Source organism: Buceros rhinoceros, unplaced genomic scaffold, assembly GCF_000710305.1.
Source record: "Buceros rhinoceros silvestris isolate BGI_N320 unplaced genomic scaffold, ASM71030v1 scaffold10597, whole genome shotgun sequence".
NCBI lineage: Eukaryota > Metazoa > Chordata > Aves > Bucerotiformes > Bucerotidae > Buceros > Buceros rhinoceros.
Genome location: NW_010422850.1, coordinates 27305 through 44896, shown reverse-complemented (window position 1 = coordinate 44896; position 17592 = coordinate 27305). Strand labels below are relative to the sequence as shown.

The 17592-nt window shown below is 48.7% G+C and overlaps 1 protein-coding gene across 1 annotated transcript in view; it reads left to right on the top strand.

Annotated features, from left to right (window-relative positions):
* Positions 1-17592, top strand: part of GPD2 (glycerol-3-phosphate dehydrogenase 2 (mitochondrial)) — a 40159-nt gene that overhangs the window by 1723 nt on the left and 20844 nt on the right. Inside the window, exons 3-6 of the mRNA XM_010140207.1 lie at positions 5763-5934; positions 8799-8923; positions 9891-9988; positions 10666-10829. Of these exons, the coding sequence (XP_010138509.1) occupies positions 5763-5934; positions 8799-8923; positions 9891-9988; positions 10666-10829 (559 nt within the window). The remainder of the gene's footprint in view (positions 1-5762; positions 5935-8798; positions 8924-9890; positions 9989-10665; positions 10830-17592) is intronic.

The window sequence follows — 17592 nt, the reverse complement described above, 5'->3', positions numbered from 1 at the left end:
AAGAGCGGTCTGGACTACGCACTGGTTGTGTGTGCAGGCTCCAGAACTCGGGGAATGCCCCTTTTTCTGGGAATGGATGGCCTTTGTGAATTTGCAGAGACAGGTTAAACCCCAAAGTTTTACGGAAGGTGATCACTCATCCCCCGGTTTCTAACCTGTTCTGTAGGATCTGTCTACAAAGGATCTGAAAATTCCCAGTGTTTGTGTATGCAGATGGGTCTGTCCTGTGAAGAGCGTGGTGTTTTCACGTGTTACTAACTCATGCGTTTCCCACGAGATGTCCCTGAAAGCCGCTGCCTTAAACACCTTGTAGAGGGCAGCACGAGGAAGGTAACCGGGGGGACTGATGCCGAGGAGGACAGTCCCTTTGTTGCGTTGACGTGTCCGATCTGTGGGCATGTCCCTCAGCCCGTGGGTCCTCTTTCTAACAAGACCTGCTGCTCAAATAGGTGCCAGGGCAGAGATCTTGTCTTCCTTCGCCAGAGAAGGACGTTGTCCCCAGATGTGCACTAACTGGCTGTACGTTGTTGGGGAGCTGTTGGTACATCGAGAACAGAATCCATCATGCAGTAAGGCAGGAGTAAAACGCTCGGTGTTTTCACCTGTGGCAGCATTGCAGGCTCTGGCCTGGGTGTTGGTGCTGGGGCCAGCACCCTGCAGCTTGGGGCAGCCGCTCACCCGGGAGGGGCCTCGCTGGCCGGTAACCCTGGACACACGGTCTAGCGGATCTGTCTTTGCTGTCCACGTTCACTCCGCTGGTGTTCAGGGTTTCTATGAAGCTTGGCCGTCCCAGGGAATGCTGAGGGGGGACGGAAGGCAGGTAAAGTTCTGGCCCTTGCCCGTGGGTGGGAGGTTGTTGGGATTTGTTAGTCGAGCATTCCGGTGAGTGGTCTGTCTACTCAAAGGGACGAGTGTCAGCAATTGCCATTGTTGAAATTTAAATTGTCTGTGCAGGCTCTGAGGGTCAAAGCCTGTCTGGGAGGGGGTCGGTATGTGAACAGCATGGAGTAAACCGCTCCAGTGAGTCTCCTCTGTCCTGGAGTTGAAGAGTTTTATCCCAGCTGATTTTTCTGTACACACACGTGTGCAGTGGCATTTGGATCACATTCCTGCAGCAGCAGTCGCGGTGCTGTAACCCGAGAATCCCGCTCTGTGTGGTATATGAGCAGGGCAGTAAATTGTCCTTGCGGTGTGTCAGGTTTTTGGCAACACACAATTCCTGCCCAGCAAAGGGAGCATGGGAACATGTGTGGACAGGACAGGACTGTTGGGAATGGAACTCTGAGCTGACAGATGAATATCACATTGTGTGTCTCTGACGGTAACCTGCTCACTGGATACTTCCCGTGTTGATAAACTGGGTTAGGTTAACACTGGGTGTAAGGGGACAGGTAGGGATGACTAATTCCAGCAAAACCTCTCAGTAAACACCCGCAGGAGTGGTTCCTTCCTGTTGAATAACCGTTGCCCTAAGGAAGCTGGTTGAGCCTTCTGTGCAGCTGTACTGGTTTGGGCTGCTGAGGGCTAATGCTGAAGCCTCACAAGGAGGCTTTTGGTGAGATGAAAAAGAAACACCTCTTTCCAGACAAAAGGAGGCAGCTGGGGAGCCCTTCACAGCAGGAGTGCAGGGCTCTGCAGCAACGAGTCCCTCCCAGACTGGTCTGGGGTAAAGCAGAAGTGTGTGGAGACTGCTACAGTTTTTTTCAATGCTGCTGCTGTAAATGAATTTCATCTGAAACAGCACAGGAGCTCTCAAACCACTGTGCTCTACGCTAACTACCAGCCATGTGCTCCTGAAAGAGGAATTGCCTCTGAGGTGAGGTTGGAGCCCTCTAAGACATGACATCCACAGGCTCGGTACAGAATTGATTGATTTGTCCTCACGTAATCGGCTAGCTGAATGGCAAAGGTGCTGGAGCCAGCTGGTGCAGCTGTTTCACCGGCACTTCTAACGCTGCTGGTGATGCAGACAGGGGAACCTCCAGCTCCTCGTGCTGATTGAACTTTTTGTGCCTCCACTTCAACCCATCAAGCTGTGTGGATAGTGCTCAGTAGGAACTGCTCATCAAGGGGAATCAGTCCGAGTGTGATAGTATGATGATGCGGGATCTGCTTTGGGGTTTGTTTAATTACTTCCCTTTTTTTCAAATGAACGAGGATGATGGATTTGGCTCTGTGAACGTACCTGGAGCGTTAGGCACTGAACGTACGTTCACTGAACATACCTGGAACGTTAGGCACTGAACGGGATTATGAGATCACTTTATAACTTCATGATTGAATTCAAACTGCCAAACTAAATTTCTTCTCGCTAAGAGTGTAATCAAAACCATTCAAGGAACTCTTGCCTGAGAAATTGTAGATATAAACAGCAATTGCTTATTTCAGTAAACATACTTGTTCACTGCCAAACTAATCACGTTGTTGCAGATGGAATCCCTGTCTGCGGCTTTTCTCCACTCCTGCATTTAATTGACAGCACGATGAATCATATCTACATCAGTCCCTCGCGCGCTAATCACTTTCCTCGCCTTGCCCTGCTCATTGGGAGGCTCTCGCCGTGTCAGGGGCTGGGGAGTTGTGCTGTGAGCTGTGCATTGTACTTCGTGTCTTTAAAAACAAACCAAAGAGAGTCAAACCGAAATGCTGCTGGTACTTGCTGAACTCTGAGTGGTGTTTCTTGTGTCCTCGTATTTCCCTGAGGTTAAGTTGTACGCTGCAAAAACACTTGTTTTGCTGATGATGGCATGTCTGGGAACAGGGTGCAAAACTCACTCTCAGGTGGGGAATTTCGCTTTTTAACGTGTAAGGAAGTCAAGCATATGTAGCTGAACGTGATCAATTGGAACACAGGCAAGACTGAACCACGGCTGTCTCCTTCTTGTCACTGTTGTCTCCGAGTCACAGGGTGTTATTTAGGGGAACTGGGAAATGGGCACCAGCCGTCTCTGTGCATTCTCTGCAGTGACAAGGCACTAAAAACATGCTTAATGTGGCAGCACAGAGGAAAAACCAGGAGGAAGCCAGTCGGTAACACTTGCCACACAACCCAGGGAGCCGCAGCCTTGTGGTGGAATTCAGGAGCTCAAGGGGAAAGCGAAGGCAGAAAAGGCTGGATGCTCCCAGCATCAAACTCCCTGGAAAAACCCATTCTGGAATTTCAGAGGACCATACGTTAGGGATATGAGAGGTTCCGCTGTTCCTTGGGGGATGTAAAAGTTTCTGGCACTGCTGGAGGCAAGTGGTCTGGGGAGAGAGTGGGGCAGGAGGAGCCAGGGGTTGGGAACGGGCAGAACTCACTGCTCGGAACAAGGAGGCCACTGAGTTCTCCTGAAGCGCCAGAACTCTGTGGCTCATGGGGTGATCTTTGCCAGCAGCCACGTGTTGGTGTGTAAACAGGGGGGAGCGAGGGGAGGCTGGAACTGGGAGGCTCATCAGGGTTCACCCCTCTGCCATGCTCCGACTCACCCTCTCCACTGTCTGTGTGCGGCTTGTGACTCCCTGAACTCCTGGGGCTGGCAGTGCCTGTGTCTCTGTTTGAGGTTGGGGGGGGTTAAACAAGCTTCTAATGAGGACACCTTTCGTTACCGTGAATCTGTAGTTGGTGGCTGAGCCTGGGCCACAGTTGGGTGCTTAGTGCGGCTGCTCGTGTGGCTGGAGAGGAGCGAGCCGTGCCTGGGCCGCAGGTGGCCCCGACGGAAACCACAGCACCAGCCCTGGGGAAAATCAGTGGTGATGCTGTAGCTGGAGTTGTCATTTGCCAGACTTCGGCTGACTTAAATCTTAATTTTCACTTTATTCCTGGGAAGATACAAATCCTTGACATAAAGCAAAGCACTCTCTACTCTGACTTTCCACATGGACGGAATTGTATCGCTCCTGCAGTGGAGGTGGTGCTGCTGTCCCAGTTTGTATGAGCAACCGGTGTCGTAGTCGGTGTAACCCCTGATTATAGGGTGAACTTGAGCAGTAATTGTCTTCTGACTACGTGCTTCCTTTAGACCTGGCTACTAGTTACTAGGTTTTATTCATTGATTTGTGTTATTTCTCAATGTTCCTAACACGTTTCAATCATAATGCTGCTGAAGAATGAACAAATAATGTCGAACAAAAATATTTTGGTTGTATACATCACGTAATCTGAGCTCAACCTTCTCGTGCACAGCTGGATTGGCTGGTAATGTACAGCAGGCCCCCTGCGAGAATTGCTGTCTGCTTTAACTCCAGAGATCTGCTTCCAGAGCTCTGGGACAATGTTAATTCTTAATTTCCTGCTTGTTTATTTTGATCCATTCTGAACTGGCCAATTAATTCTCCGGTCCCAGTCTGAGCAGGAGGCGTTTATCTGTTTTCACGTACGTATTTCAAATCAGTAGCAGGTGAAATGGTTCCTGTGGAGGTGCCGGGTACTCGTGGTAGCACTGTTCTCGTCAGAACAAAATCCAGAGCGCCAGGATGTGGCTATTGCTGAAAGCGCTGGCTCAGGTGATGCTCTTGAGGTCATGGGGGGTCTACTGACAGGCTGGGCCATGCAGTGGCTGTCCTGGCTTGGTGGCCAGTACCTCAACTATGCTTCTTAAAATGCAGGTGCTTTGTCTGCCAGGGCACTTTACTAGCTGGAAAAGATGGGTCTGTCGGGTCTTACAAAGCGGTGGTGAGAGAAATCCACTGTTGGGTTTTGTGCAGAACGAGAGATGGTGAATGAGGAAAATCTGGGAGGCAAAGAGTTGGAAGAAAAGGTGGAGCTGGAGCTGAAAGCAAAGAGGAAAGTGAGCATGGCTTTGGGGGGCTTTTCACTGTCTGAATCGCTACAACATCTGCCTGCAGCCCATTGTGTGTGAGATTAACGTGGTGGACATGAGCCCTCAGCGATGGTGCTCAGAGCTGACCAGTAACAGGGCTTGGGGATTCCTGTGACTGCAGGGGTTTTCAGAGTTCAGTTTGAGTTGCTTTTAATGGAGGAACCTTCAGAAACTGCTTAAAACCTTAACAGTTAAACCAGGGCCCAGCTTAGCTGGTGAGCCACACCTCAGCCTTTCTCAGCACAGTCACAAACTGGAGAGCAATGGTGGCTACTGGAATGTCAGGCCGAGTGCTGGGAAGATTCTCAAAGCCGTTCCAGTAAGATCTGAGCTTGTCTGGAAACTGCCACATCACGAAGTTTTGCCACTGTAACGAAAAGCTGCTGCAGGGTATAAATTGCCGTGCTTGGAAGCTTCCCAAAAAGGCGATGGGAAAAGTGTTTCTTTGGTGTTCTTGTGTGCTGGACTTGACAGTAAACCACAGGGTCTCGGGAACCTGGTAGAGTTTGAGCTTGGATTAATGCTGCTGCACAAGAAATCGGTTTTAAAATAGAAAACGTACGTTCATCTGTAAGTGCTTCGCTTTGATGGGTTTTTCTGGTAGGAAGTCGAGAGCCTGCCCACGCGTCTGTTTATTAACATCGCTCCCGAGCAGCCGGTAGCATTTGACACAGCAGAAGACTGTTCCTAGAAATGATTAATACAGGCAGCAGCACCCGAATGCAGCATCATACTGAAGTAGGCAAGATGAAGGAGGCGTGTGCCAGCCCTTCGCGGGTTCAGTGCTGTTTGCTGCTCCATGGTCTTTTAACACAATGTTATTCTTACTAGATCTGGGTGAAGTGATGGGGAATACTTGAGTTTGTCTTCATGGCTGTGGAAAATGCTGTGATCTGGTTGTGTGTGTGTGTGTGTACACAATCCATACAGATCCTCACATGGTGCCTGTACCCTCTGCAGGGTGCCTTTGTGCGGGTTCAAGCTGCAGAAGCTGTGACTGTCCCCAGAAACAAGGATTTCCCCACAAGAGAACAACAGATTTTGGCCCTGCAAACCACCGGTGAATTCGATGTCCTTGTTATCGGCGGAGGAGCCACAGGATGTGGCTGTGCCTTAGATGCCGTCACTAGAGGTAAGGCTGGGGATGTAACCGCATTCTAACTCGTGGATTACGTGGATACGCTTATCAGATTGGCTTTTCAGGAGTACCTGAAGGTGGAAAAGGTGTAACTCTGAATGTCTGGGCACAAAACTTCTGTTCTCAGAAGCTAAAATAAACTTGAAGAAAAACCATCATTGCATTTTGTTGTTTGAGCAGAGTCTTTATTGTCTATGTGCTCGTGCGCAGTCATCTAACAGAAACCTTCCTGCTGGACGCTGTCAGACAGACTCCTCAGTCCCTGCCGCTCCTTGCTTCCTGGCTTTATCTGTAGTCACGCTCCACTTGGCTGTGCTGGAGAATACCTGCAGCAAACCGATGACAAGCCTTGCACAGCTTTTGGCAGCTGTTCTGAAGGGGCCAGGCGTGAATCCTCGGTGAGGCACCGTGGCTCCCTCCAGCTGGGTTCCTTCTCACACGAGATACCTGCCGCTCCTGCAAACACGTTGGGCGCTGTGGGGTTGGAGCCTGTCTGGCACCGCAGCGCTGTGTGCTGGCACCATGCACTCTGAAGGTCCATGCAGCAGAGCCCTGCTCCCATTTCCGCTCTTCTGGGGGAGCAGCTGTGTAACTGGTTTAAGAAGCTGCTAGAAAATTATTCTCAAAGAGAGTAAGTTGTTTTAGAAGTTTAAGGAGAAGAGGTTTGCACATACAGAGAGGAGAATGGATGGGTGCTGCTTCTGCGGGAGAGGCTGTAGCATTTCGTAGCCCAGGAGTCGATGCTGTATTCCTCCAGAATATGGTGTTCTTACCCAAAAGCTGCATAAAACGTGTGAGAAAAGCTTGTCTCGGAGTGTGTTCTCTCTGTTATTTTCAGTACAATCAGCCAGCAAGAGGGAGAACCAGCCTCCTTCGTTTCTGTGTTTGTAGACCTTGTTTCCGGTCTTGGAACTAGAACAGAAAACACATGCTCGTGCAAAGCATAGGTGATAGCCTTAAAGTTCTTCAGGTTCTTAACCTGTAGGTACACCTCAGAAATAAGAGGTGAAAGCTGACTGCAGGAGTGTTGGGTGGTTTGATTCGGAAAAGTCTTGTGCAGAGTGAGGGATCCGTCTGAATGGATGAAGCAGGCAGGTCTGCACCCTTGGCAGGTACGAACAAGCTCAAACCTGGTTCCGAATCGTTCTCATGTGTGACTGAAGATAACTTGGGATCTGTTCACCTCTGCAGTGCTGTGGTAGCCGATGCAGTTGTTAAGGCACACAGTGCCTGTGTTTATCCTTCTACTGGTGTTCTGATGATATCAGTAGATTTCTGAAGTGTGAAATATTCCTAGGCATTTGGTTAATGAGTTGTGTATTGTTGCTGTTCATTCATGGAACTCGCTCTTTTATTATGTTTGCTTCGCTTAACAACAAATTTTGCTTTTCATGTGCTTGATATATCTTCGCCAAATTATTTCTGATTGTATCCATTAATCTTCAGTCACATTTGACAAAAATAAATTACTCTGATCTTTGAAAGTTACCAGTAATAATTAGATTTATTTTTTTTAGGACATAAAAGTTTTGGGAGACCAATAGATGGTGAAATGTGTGTTCACCAACCAGTAACATAAAGCACCCATACAAGAGGGTGAAGAAAGGCCCAAAGAGTAACTTATACCGCAGACGATGCTCTTCTCCTCGGGTGTGCAGCGTCTTGGTGCTGCCCTTGGCTTTGGTAGCAACATCACTGAATTTATTCACTTTTTGCCTTGCCCTCTGAACTGTAAAGTTCTGCCAGTGATGGAGGGGGCTGTTATGTCACTCCTATGTCCTTCCACGTATGTTTTATATGTGACAGATTGCCAAGTCTTTGTCCCATGGTACTCATCTTGGTTGGCTTTCCTTACGCTGGATGTTGGAGGTCGGTGGTGATTGTCTTGTAGGCGTGTGCCAAAGGACGTGGCTGGGCTGTTGCCTGCATCTTGTCATGAAAAGGCATTTGTTAATCGTGTGTTTCCCACATCTCTTCCATCACATAACCTGCTGTCAGCCGCCTTCATGAGGAGTATGCCAGCACTCCCTTGTACAAGGGATGTTGTGTTGACGGTGTAGGGGTGTGTGGTTTTGTAGGGATGTCCATACGAAGCAGTGTGGACAGCTTTTTCCTGGTCTAAACTGGGAACACAACTTGTGCCACAAATGTGCCGGCCTCATTCCAGGCATTTGGGAGAACAAGCCTTGCAGCCTTGGGTTACAGAGCGCTCGCTGTTGTGGATTTGGGTGACCGTCAGTGGGCCACGTGGTTCACCCTTCCTTGTGCTGCTCAAACTGTCAGCAGCTGCCCACGTTGGGAACGTGCCTGTGCGTCGGAGTAAGTGTTTCTCTGAAATACTCGGTAACATTTGGGTTTGTGCACGTGTTGGTCACGTTCCCTGGCGAGCTCTGCCTGAGCAGCGCGTGTGCCTGGGGCTGGCTCTGCTCCGGCCTTGGGCACCTCTTAGACAGCAGATAGAGATGGCAGCTGCCACCCTGCTCTGCTGTCGGAGTCATTAGCGAGGTCTCTGCTGCAAAGAGTTAAAAGTGTTCATGAAAACATTCTCTTCCTGCCATGAATGCGAACTATAATTTGCTTGAGGGAGTGTGGCCCCTATAATGTACCGTAATGCCTTTCTATTGTGAAATATCCAGGTTTTAATGTGCTTCTGTTTAAGTTCTGTTTTGACTTTTCCCTCAGGAAGGAGGCTAAAATTTTTCATTACAATATAGACACTGCACTACACTTTGAATACAAATTTATCCATGTACAGAGTAATTTTTCTTGTGATTGTCTCTACCCTAGAGAAGTGTCTTTAATGAATTACATACAAATTGTGTAATTTAAGAAGTTAATTTGGTTTTCTGGTAACACAGGACTAAAAACAGCCCTTCTAGAAAGAGATGATTTCTCATCAGGGACCAGCAGCAGGAGTACTAAATTGATCCATGGTGGAGTGAGGTATCTTCAGAAGGCCATCATGAAGCTGGATCTCGAGCAGGTAATTGTTTATGCTGGTTGTTAAGCAAAAATTGCTGGGAGACTCTTCCCCCGTCCCAATTACAGCCAAGACTCCTTTTTATTTCTCCCACACCTGACTGTTGCATTCTGCAGCCACGGCGCGTGGGAAGTGTCTTCTCCAGTCGAGCTTTCCCGGCTGGGGGCATCGGCGCTGCTGCCTTTTGCTGAGTTCTGTCCTGGGCAATCTCCATGCTGTACCTCATGGACCCCGTGGGTTCTGGGGAAGGCAGGCAGGGACAGGGCTGACGTCAGAACAAAAGGAGCTTCCTCCCTGTCGTGATCAGAATTTGGGGGAGCGAGTGGTTGTCGTGAGCATTCTGCAGTGGGGAAAGAAAATACGGTAAATTAGTGTTTATATAGAAATATTTCATGTATTCTTGTGCTGGTGGAAGCATGATGTTCTGGTTTTGAGAAATTGCTTTGTCTTCTCACTGAAAAGGCTCTAGCTTAAAGTATGTTTTAACGGTTATAATACTGCCACAGAAACAGTGACTTCTCGAGGAAAAATATATAAACATGCCATTACCAGCTGTAGAAGCTGGCTCCTTTGCCAAAGAGCAGCGTCACATCGATTGGTATCGATGGTTTGGGGGAGAACACTGCTGCGTTTGCTGCTCGGCATTGGTGTGGGGTCTAACTGGGAGACCCAGCACAAAAGCCGTGCCCTGGAATGGGCTCTAGCCATGCTGCAGTGCTCTGCCCGTTGTTGGGAGCAGCGCGGCTTAGGGCGCTTACATTCAGAATAAAACTGTTCCAAATGAACGCAATTTTCTGGGGAAACATCTTCCTTCACTTCTGAAATTTTCAGCCAGTGTTAGTGGGTCTTTGAAAGAACAGTAAAAATGGCATGAGGTATTTGCTTTGATAAATAAACGGTTTCTTATTAAACATGGGACAGAGACAGAATCCTGTTGCAGGGGCTTCACGTGTACGTTTCTGTCTTCCAGTACAGGATGGTGAAAGAAGCACTCGAGGAACGTGCGAATCTGCTTGAAATTGCTCCTCACCTCTCGGCTCCTTTGCCGATAATGCTGCCAGTTTACAAGTAAGCTGTGCTCTGAAGTCGCTCCGTCACCATCACTGTCCTCGTGTTCATAGTCCGTGCAGCCACCCGCGTTCAGAGCAGCAGCCCGCTGCGCTCGCCTTCCGCAGCACCTGAGGGCTGGCTATCGAGGGAGCTCGTGGCTTCTCGTACGGGAAAAGGACTCAAAGCAATTTGGGTTTTCGAAGTTACTCACTGTAATGGGCTCCTTAGAGCAGTGAGTTTTAGCTGAGCGATCTTGACGTATGGATTTACTCCTGCCCTAGTAGAAGGGGCTTGTGATAACTGGAGCTCCTGGAGGGCCACAGCTGACTGCATTTGTTTGGTCCTGCTCGTACAGGAGGCGTTAGTCAGGATGAGCGTTTGAGGAACCCTCTTGTAGCCTGGTTCTTCCTCAACGCAGAGCTGTAACATCTCATATTGAAGTACAAAAAAGCCAGTTTGTGAGGCTGATTCTAGAACAGATCAAGGCTTGAATCTGCCTGGCTGACTGCAGGGGGTAGGTCAGTTGACAGTGTGTATTAACCTTGTATCGTGATATCCTGAACTTGTACGACGGTACAAAGCAAAACCGGTGTAACACAGCGTTAATTACCGTGTCCTGAAGGACAACATCTGTGTTTGCAAACTGAAAAGGACTTTTTTATTTTCACTTCATGGGGAATTTTTCTCCCTTGCAGATGGTGGCAGTTGCCATACTACTGGCTTGGAATAAAACTGTATGACATGGTGGCGGGCAGCCAGTGTCTGAGAAGTAGTTACGTCCTTAGCAAGTCGAGAGCCTTGGAGCTCTTTCCGATGCTACGCAAAGACGACCTTGTGGGAGCTATCGTCTACTACGATGGTACGTTGCCTTTCTCTGCTTTCGCTAGCACGTTGCACTGTGGTTTTGGGGGAGAAACTCAAGCAGACCATATAGATAGACTTTCTAAAGGGAAGAACAACAACTTGAAGGATTCAGCTTACCTCTTAAGCGTTAATTTCGTAGATAAATTATGTTTTGTATGGCAGCTTACTGGATGTAGGAGAGAATATAGAATTTTTCTTGGCTGGTAGGAACAGTAGTATGTGGATGGTGATACCCTACCCCTGTCCAGCCATGTGTGATTTTGCTGTGCACTTCTCAGCCTGAACGCTTCTTCTGAGGTGTCGTAAGTCCAGAAAGTGCGATCATTCCACTAATATTCAACGGTTTGCTGTAGCACGTCCACTGTGCAAACAACTCCAGGCCTGCCTGGGTGATGTGGCTGGTGGTTGTGGGTTGGATGAGGCCTGGGTCACCAGTAACACTGGTTGCTCTGCGAAGACAGCATTCATTTTAGTGATAATCAAATACTAGAGAATGCTGTGAGACATGAATGTTTTCTTTAAAACTCCTTTAAATTAAGAGTTATAAATTCGTGAGAGGAAAAACGTCTCCAGCTCAGGTTCCTTCATCTGTTGTATCAGCTGGTTTAGGTGTGTTTGTGTGTAACACTGACACAGACTCGGTGCCTGAGTTGGAGGAAATAACGCTGCTCTCTGCAAGCCTTTGATGTGCCTTCAGAATAGAGTGGTGATTTAGCAGTCGTCACTGTTGTCTAGAAACAGCGATATTCCGTTTGGGAAGAGTTTGTGCGTATTCACGTGTGTTAGTGCTCAGGTCGACGTGCCATCTCTGGAGCTGGAGCCACATTCTTGATGTGCTCTCGGTTCTGTTGGCACATCGAGAAGATGGAATATCTCTTCTTTGCAGCAGACTCAGATGCTCTTTCATGGTGTGTTTTTAATTAGGTTGATGTTCCACCTTCTCCAGCCCTCTTCCACTTCTTTTCCTAGACAGAAAGTTTGGTAAAGGGGCCAGCCAGGTAGTATCCAGCTGTCAAATGTGTCCAGCAGTGGCAGAAAGCCGTAGAGTCCGTGGATCCCTTGCAGGTGTGGAGGAGCCCTCCAGGGAATAAAGAGCTTAATCACTGATTTACGGCACTGATGATACAGTTCTAGTTAGTTTTTACCTGAAGATGTAGTTTCTGACCTTTTGGCAGCCAGAAAGGTCTTCACACAAAATTGATGGTAAAGGCAGTTCTGCCTGTTCTTCAGCTGCATTTACTCTGCTCATCAGCTTATCAATGGGGGCTTTGTACTGGGAGGGAGTGAGAGTGACTCTGGAAACATGCTGGACTCGGACAGTATTTATGAGGCTTCTGGCGAAAGCATATGTTGATAATTGCAAGTTGTCTCATACAGAGCCCAGCAGAAGGAAAGAAAAAAAAATGTATGTGCAGGAATATAGCTGTGTAGGTTCTTACTTGGGTGCAGATTTAAAGGATGGACTTGGCTGTTACTCATCTCTGATGGAGACTGCATCTTCTCTCTCTGATTTTTGAGGCCTTGAGGAAATAAGAGGTTATTTAGAAGCAAAATGTGGTGTGAGATTTTGTGGTATTTTTTGTGTACTGTAACAAGAGCCGCTGTAAATAATGCAGATAGGAGGAATGCGGATTTGATTTCTCATTATAATAAGCCATCCCTTAGACAGTTTTGAGGGATCCCAGGAGCATGCACGGAGAACGAAGTGGTTCTCTTAGCTGTAATTACACTTCTCGTAAGAGCACTGTAACTTGAAATCTATTTATAATCTATTGAAGTTTTTTCCAATTAAATAAATAGTTTGGCTGTATTGTAGCTCTCTACTACTCCAACGTTCCAAAGATGGAAACTGTAATATTCATAACCTGGATGATTCACAGAGGACATCCTAGACCAGAAAGATGATGTATCCCTGAGGATCCAGCTTTGAAAACAATCTGCAGTGCGTGATAAGGGAGAGATTGTTGATGCTGAGGGTGGTGAGCCCCTGGCCCAGGCTGCCCCGAGAGGTGGGAGCAGCCCCATCGCTGGCCCCATCCCAGGTCAGGTTGGCCCTTGGGGCTCTGAGCCCCCTGCTCTGGGTGCAGATGTCCCTGCTCCCTGCAGGGGTTGCACTGGGGGAGATTTGAGGGTCACTTCCACCCCAAACCATTCTATGAATAAAGTGGTTTTGAAGACTAAAGTGTCACATTTGTGAGTCCATAAAATGCATTTGAGTGCTTTAAGGCTGCACCTCATTCTAAAAAAACCACCTTTTCAACTGCAGCATTAGATCAATTCTTAATGTTTCGGAACTAGATTTTGCCAGCAGTGACCCCTCTGTGGGTCAGCCTGTGGCCCAGGCTGGCAGTGGGCTCAGCATTGTGTGGTAACACACTAATTACTGTATCGTGATCAGCTAAGCCGTGCTCTGCCCACAGTAGCTGTGGTTTAAGTCCTAGTGTTTCAGCAAACACGCGTTAGATCTTGTGAACTGCTGCGCTTGAATTTTAACATTCTACTGTTGTCCCCTAAATCTGGAGGAGAAGAGGACACAGGGAAAGGGATGTGAGGGTGCAGCAGGGAAGGGGATGGCAAGATTGAGTTCAACTCCTTACAATCCCCTTGGAAGGGTTGGTCATAAAACAGAACATTCAGTAATGGCAAATGTGTGTATATGTGTCAGGGTGGGTCCTATCTTCATCTTCTCTGTCCATCCCTTCTCTGTCTTCCCGAAGCAGTGACCACAGGCATGGGCCGTTCCGGAGCAGAGGGGCTGGACTGGTCCCACGTGTGCAGTTCCATCTCGGTTTACCGGTCCCTTGCCTTGCTCCATCCCTGTCTCTATCTTAGGTTCTTTGTGGCTGTCCTTAGCAGCTCCTCCCAGCAGCATCTCGCTGCTGGCGTGCTGATCACCGCCACCGAAGGGAAGAATTAAAACCAGGCACTGTGTAGGTTACTCTTTTATTTGCTAAATCCTCCCGTCTGGTTGTGACCGCTGGTGCCGCATTCCTTTGCGGAGGAAGGACCAGGAATGCTCTTTTTGTTTGGTGATTGGGGATCAAACCAACGCCATGTCGAATAATCCATTATTCATGAACATGTTGTGTTCTGAAATGGTGCTGTGCTTGTCTTAATTACATTTTAAAAATTGTTTATACAGGCAAAAAAAAAAACCAAACCACGAACCAAAAAAACCCCCAAACCCACGGTACATTGTAAATGTTGGAAGTACCAGCAAGAGCAAATCACAGCCTTTACCAGAGGCTATTCTTGCTCTGTCTCGGCATCGGGAAACTAAAGCATATGTTGGATGTTAGCCTGGGTGTACACAATGTGTCCTATTTATTCACGGTTTCCTTTGAAGCCACAACTTACAAGTTTGTTTCTTAGGGGTACATGTCAGACTTCATTTAGCATTTGTCGGTATTAGGATACTCCTGAATAGCAAAAAGGCAACATTTTGGGGGAAGAACGTGGCTGCTATCTGAGCAGTGATCTGTCAGTTCCACTTAGGGAGCTCGGGGAGAGCTGGAGGAGAGGCTCTGTGCAGAGGCTGGGCTGAGAGTCGAGATCATGGGTAGAACGATTTGAAAGCGCTGCAAATGGAAGAATTAATCTCCATTTGAATTATCTGTAGCTCCTCATGGTAAGAACCAGGAAGGACACTAAAGGAGAGACCCGACTGGCCAGAGTATTTCAGTTTTCGGTGTTTAGAAATGCCAAGTGGCACAGCTCCTTTTCAGGTGCATTATTTTTCTCTCTCTAGCTGCTGGCAGAGGTTTTTGTTAACGTGTTTTGCCTTGCAAGATGATTCTTTAGGTGTGTGTGGGAAATTTGTGTTCTGGAGTCAGTCACGAATGCGAGATCTTAGGACTGACCCTGCTCTCTGAATTTGGGGCTATTTTCTGAAAGCAGGGATTCACACGCACTCCTCCTGTGACTGTCGTGCCACATTGGAGTAGCTGAGTGTTTAGTGTCGTGTTCCACGGATTTCCAGGAGGCTCACTGGGATGTATCTAACAGTTCTTGGTATCCTTCATTCTCGGTATTTCTGCATGTTTTCTCTCCTAAAATGTTTTAATGTGGAGGTTATTTGAAGGGAGAGAAGGAAGCTCTGGCAGAGGATTTAGCTTTCCCTGTTCACAGCAAACCCCATGAGAAATCCTGCCCACGCACACGTGTGCACACACAGACACTCGGAAATCAATGCAGAAGAGGAGGGCATTCGTTAAGCTGTCAGGAATGGAATAAATGCTTTTTTTTATTTCAGCTCTTGTTGCTCTTTTTCGTAGTATTTCAGTGTGTCCTGAATGATGAAACATTACATCTTTGTAACTCGAATTTGACAAATTAGCATTTGGAGAGCGGCGAGGGGTGTCACCCTGTTAGGGCTGCAGACAACCACGTGACTCTGTCCTGCCCCAGATGGAAGAACCCTCAGACGGTTTGTCCCTAAAAAGACTTTCTGTAGGTGACACCCACAGCTGACCATATCACTTGGTACTTCAGAACTGTGGCTGGAGGAAGGAGAGGGGCCTCGCAGGCTGCTAACCATGGCTTTAACCAGGGAGAGGGGGTGCCCACAGCCCCTCGCTCTCACATACACCCTGTCCTGTGTAATAGGGTGGTGTGTGACATCCTGCAGGGAAGGGGCAGCTGGCTGCTGCTGGTGGAACCGGGGACAGTGAAGTGTGGTCTCTGGCTGCACGGTAGAAGTGACCATGTTTTTCCTTGCTGGCGCTGGTGGTATCGTGGGCGGGATCCATTATAAACGGTGCTTCCCAGTTCCCTCATCAAATCCGCTGGGTCTCCGCTCGCGGTGCGTCTCGCGTCCCGCCGCACTCTGTCCGTCAGAGCCCTTTGATCGTTCTCCAAAGGGATCGAATCAATAGCCCAAACGGCTCGCGTCTTTAACCCACTTTTGCTGCTGTCAAAGGGTGCGGGTCCCTGCAGGAGCGGCCCCTTGCTCTTCACAAAAGGGCCCGCGCGGTGCTGCCGCTTGCCGGGGGCGTCCCTCCCAACGCGCGTGGATGATAACTGCGGCTGCTGCTGTACCTGTAACAATTTAATTGTGTAAGTCAGCCCAGTCAAGCATCCCCAGCTCATGACTGGGAGACATGAAATTCATTGTCATTATTGTCCCTGTCATTTTGGATCATTATATCCTGCTGCAGAATTTTCCTCACTCCAGTGCTTTCTTACCTCCAGGAAGCGGGGATTATGGCTGAGGTTGGGGTGGGGGCAGGACTGTGAACTACATTTACCTCAGGGGAGCCACAGATTAAATTGGCTTTGCTCTCTGACTTGCTGGATTCGTCTGTTTGTACGCTGTGGGTTTAAGGTTGGAAATGATGAATATTCGAGTGAATTCTGTGCCTCTCTCTTTCCTTTTTTTAATGATCGTATAAGCAAAGGATGGGGTTTTTTGTGTCCCTTAAGAAGTGAACGGGGAGTAATTCCTCAGATCATGTTACCTAAAAGATTTAAGATTATTCCTGAGCAAAATGACATTATTTGCACATTGTGCCACAAACATCTGAGCGTTCCCCAGCGTGTCGTGGCTTTTAGGGGAAAGACTCCATCGAAGCATGTAACTCTGCTGTAATTTATACATGTGCGTTTTATGTGAACTTAATAGCCGGTCATTAGTTTGTACGTACACTGTTCCGTACCGGAGCTACGGTTGTCCCTGTGAAGGAAAACAGGTTACAGGGTGCCTGCGCCTCTGGCTGCTCCTTCCCCTGTTGCCGTGCCTGTCCCTGCGTTGGTTGGCACACGGGGCCGGAGCAGCCCCTGTCCTCAGGAAGGGCTGGGGAGGTGCGGGGTGCTCACCTTCCTTGCCGTGCTCCTCCTTTCCCACCAGCAGAAATCACCTCACCCAGCACCTCCTGGCCTGTTTCTGTAGCCGTTCACGCGCTGGGTTTCTCCAGGTTTAAGGAAGGGTTATCTGTTAACACACTCTGACTGCTCCACAGAGTGGGTCCCTCCTTCTGCCTGCTCCCCTGCCCGGCACCCCTCGGGCACACAGTCCTCTCCAGCTGCCACCCAGCCACCTGTCCTGTCAGCTTCCAGCGTGCCCTGTCCCCATCCTCCGTCCTTCCTGGGACTTCTTGTTCCTCGGCTGGTCCCTTGTTCACTGGCTGGTCTCCGCAGGGTCGTGAGTGGAGCTCAGTCTCCCGCCTGCTGAATGTAACATTCAGTAGCCGACAACTTGATCGCTGCTGCATTTAGGCTTAAACAGCTGCTGTGGTGTCAAAGCCCAGGCTACCCCACGCTTCAGCTGCTAGCGTGGGGCTGGGAGCACCAGTCAGCCCTGGTGCCACGTGGGTACGCGGTGAGCCGTGCTGACGTCATCTCGTCCTCCCCGGTGGAGTCGCAGCAGCCCTGCCGTGTGTTCACGGTGACAGTCTAGCGATGTTTCCGTGGAGTGGCGGTGACAGTGTTGAGCTCCATTTTAGCACTGCACTGTGACTCGCGCTGACGTTGTGGTGACCGTGGTGGCAGGTTGAAGGCTGATACAGAAGGAATGAGAAATGGCGTAATTATGAAGCAGTAGCACAGAACAACAATCTCAAATTTTGTCTCTCCCTTGATGCGCTGGATATTGCGGCTCAGCCTGTCTTCTGATATCGTAGTTTCAGTATGAGTTTCAGCTGCCGTGCTGTAACTTGTCAGTAGACATAGTTAGACGACATTCGCAGGATAGTGTGACTTTTAATTTTTTTTTTTTTTTTAAAAAAAAAGCCTTTATGGGTTTCCTTGCCCTTGCCACGGGC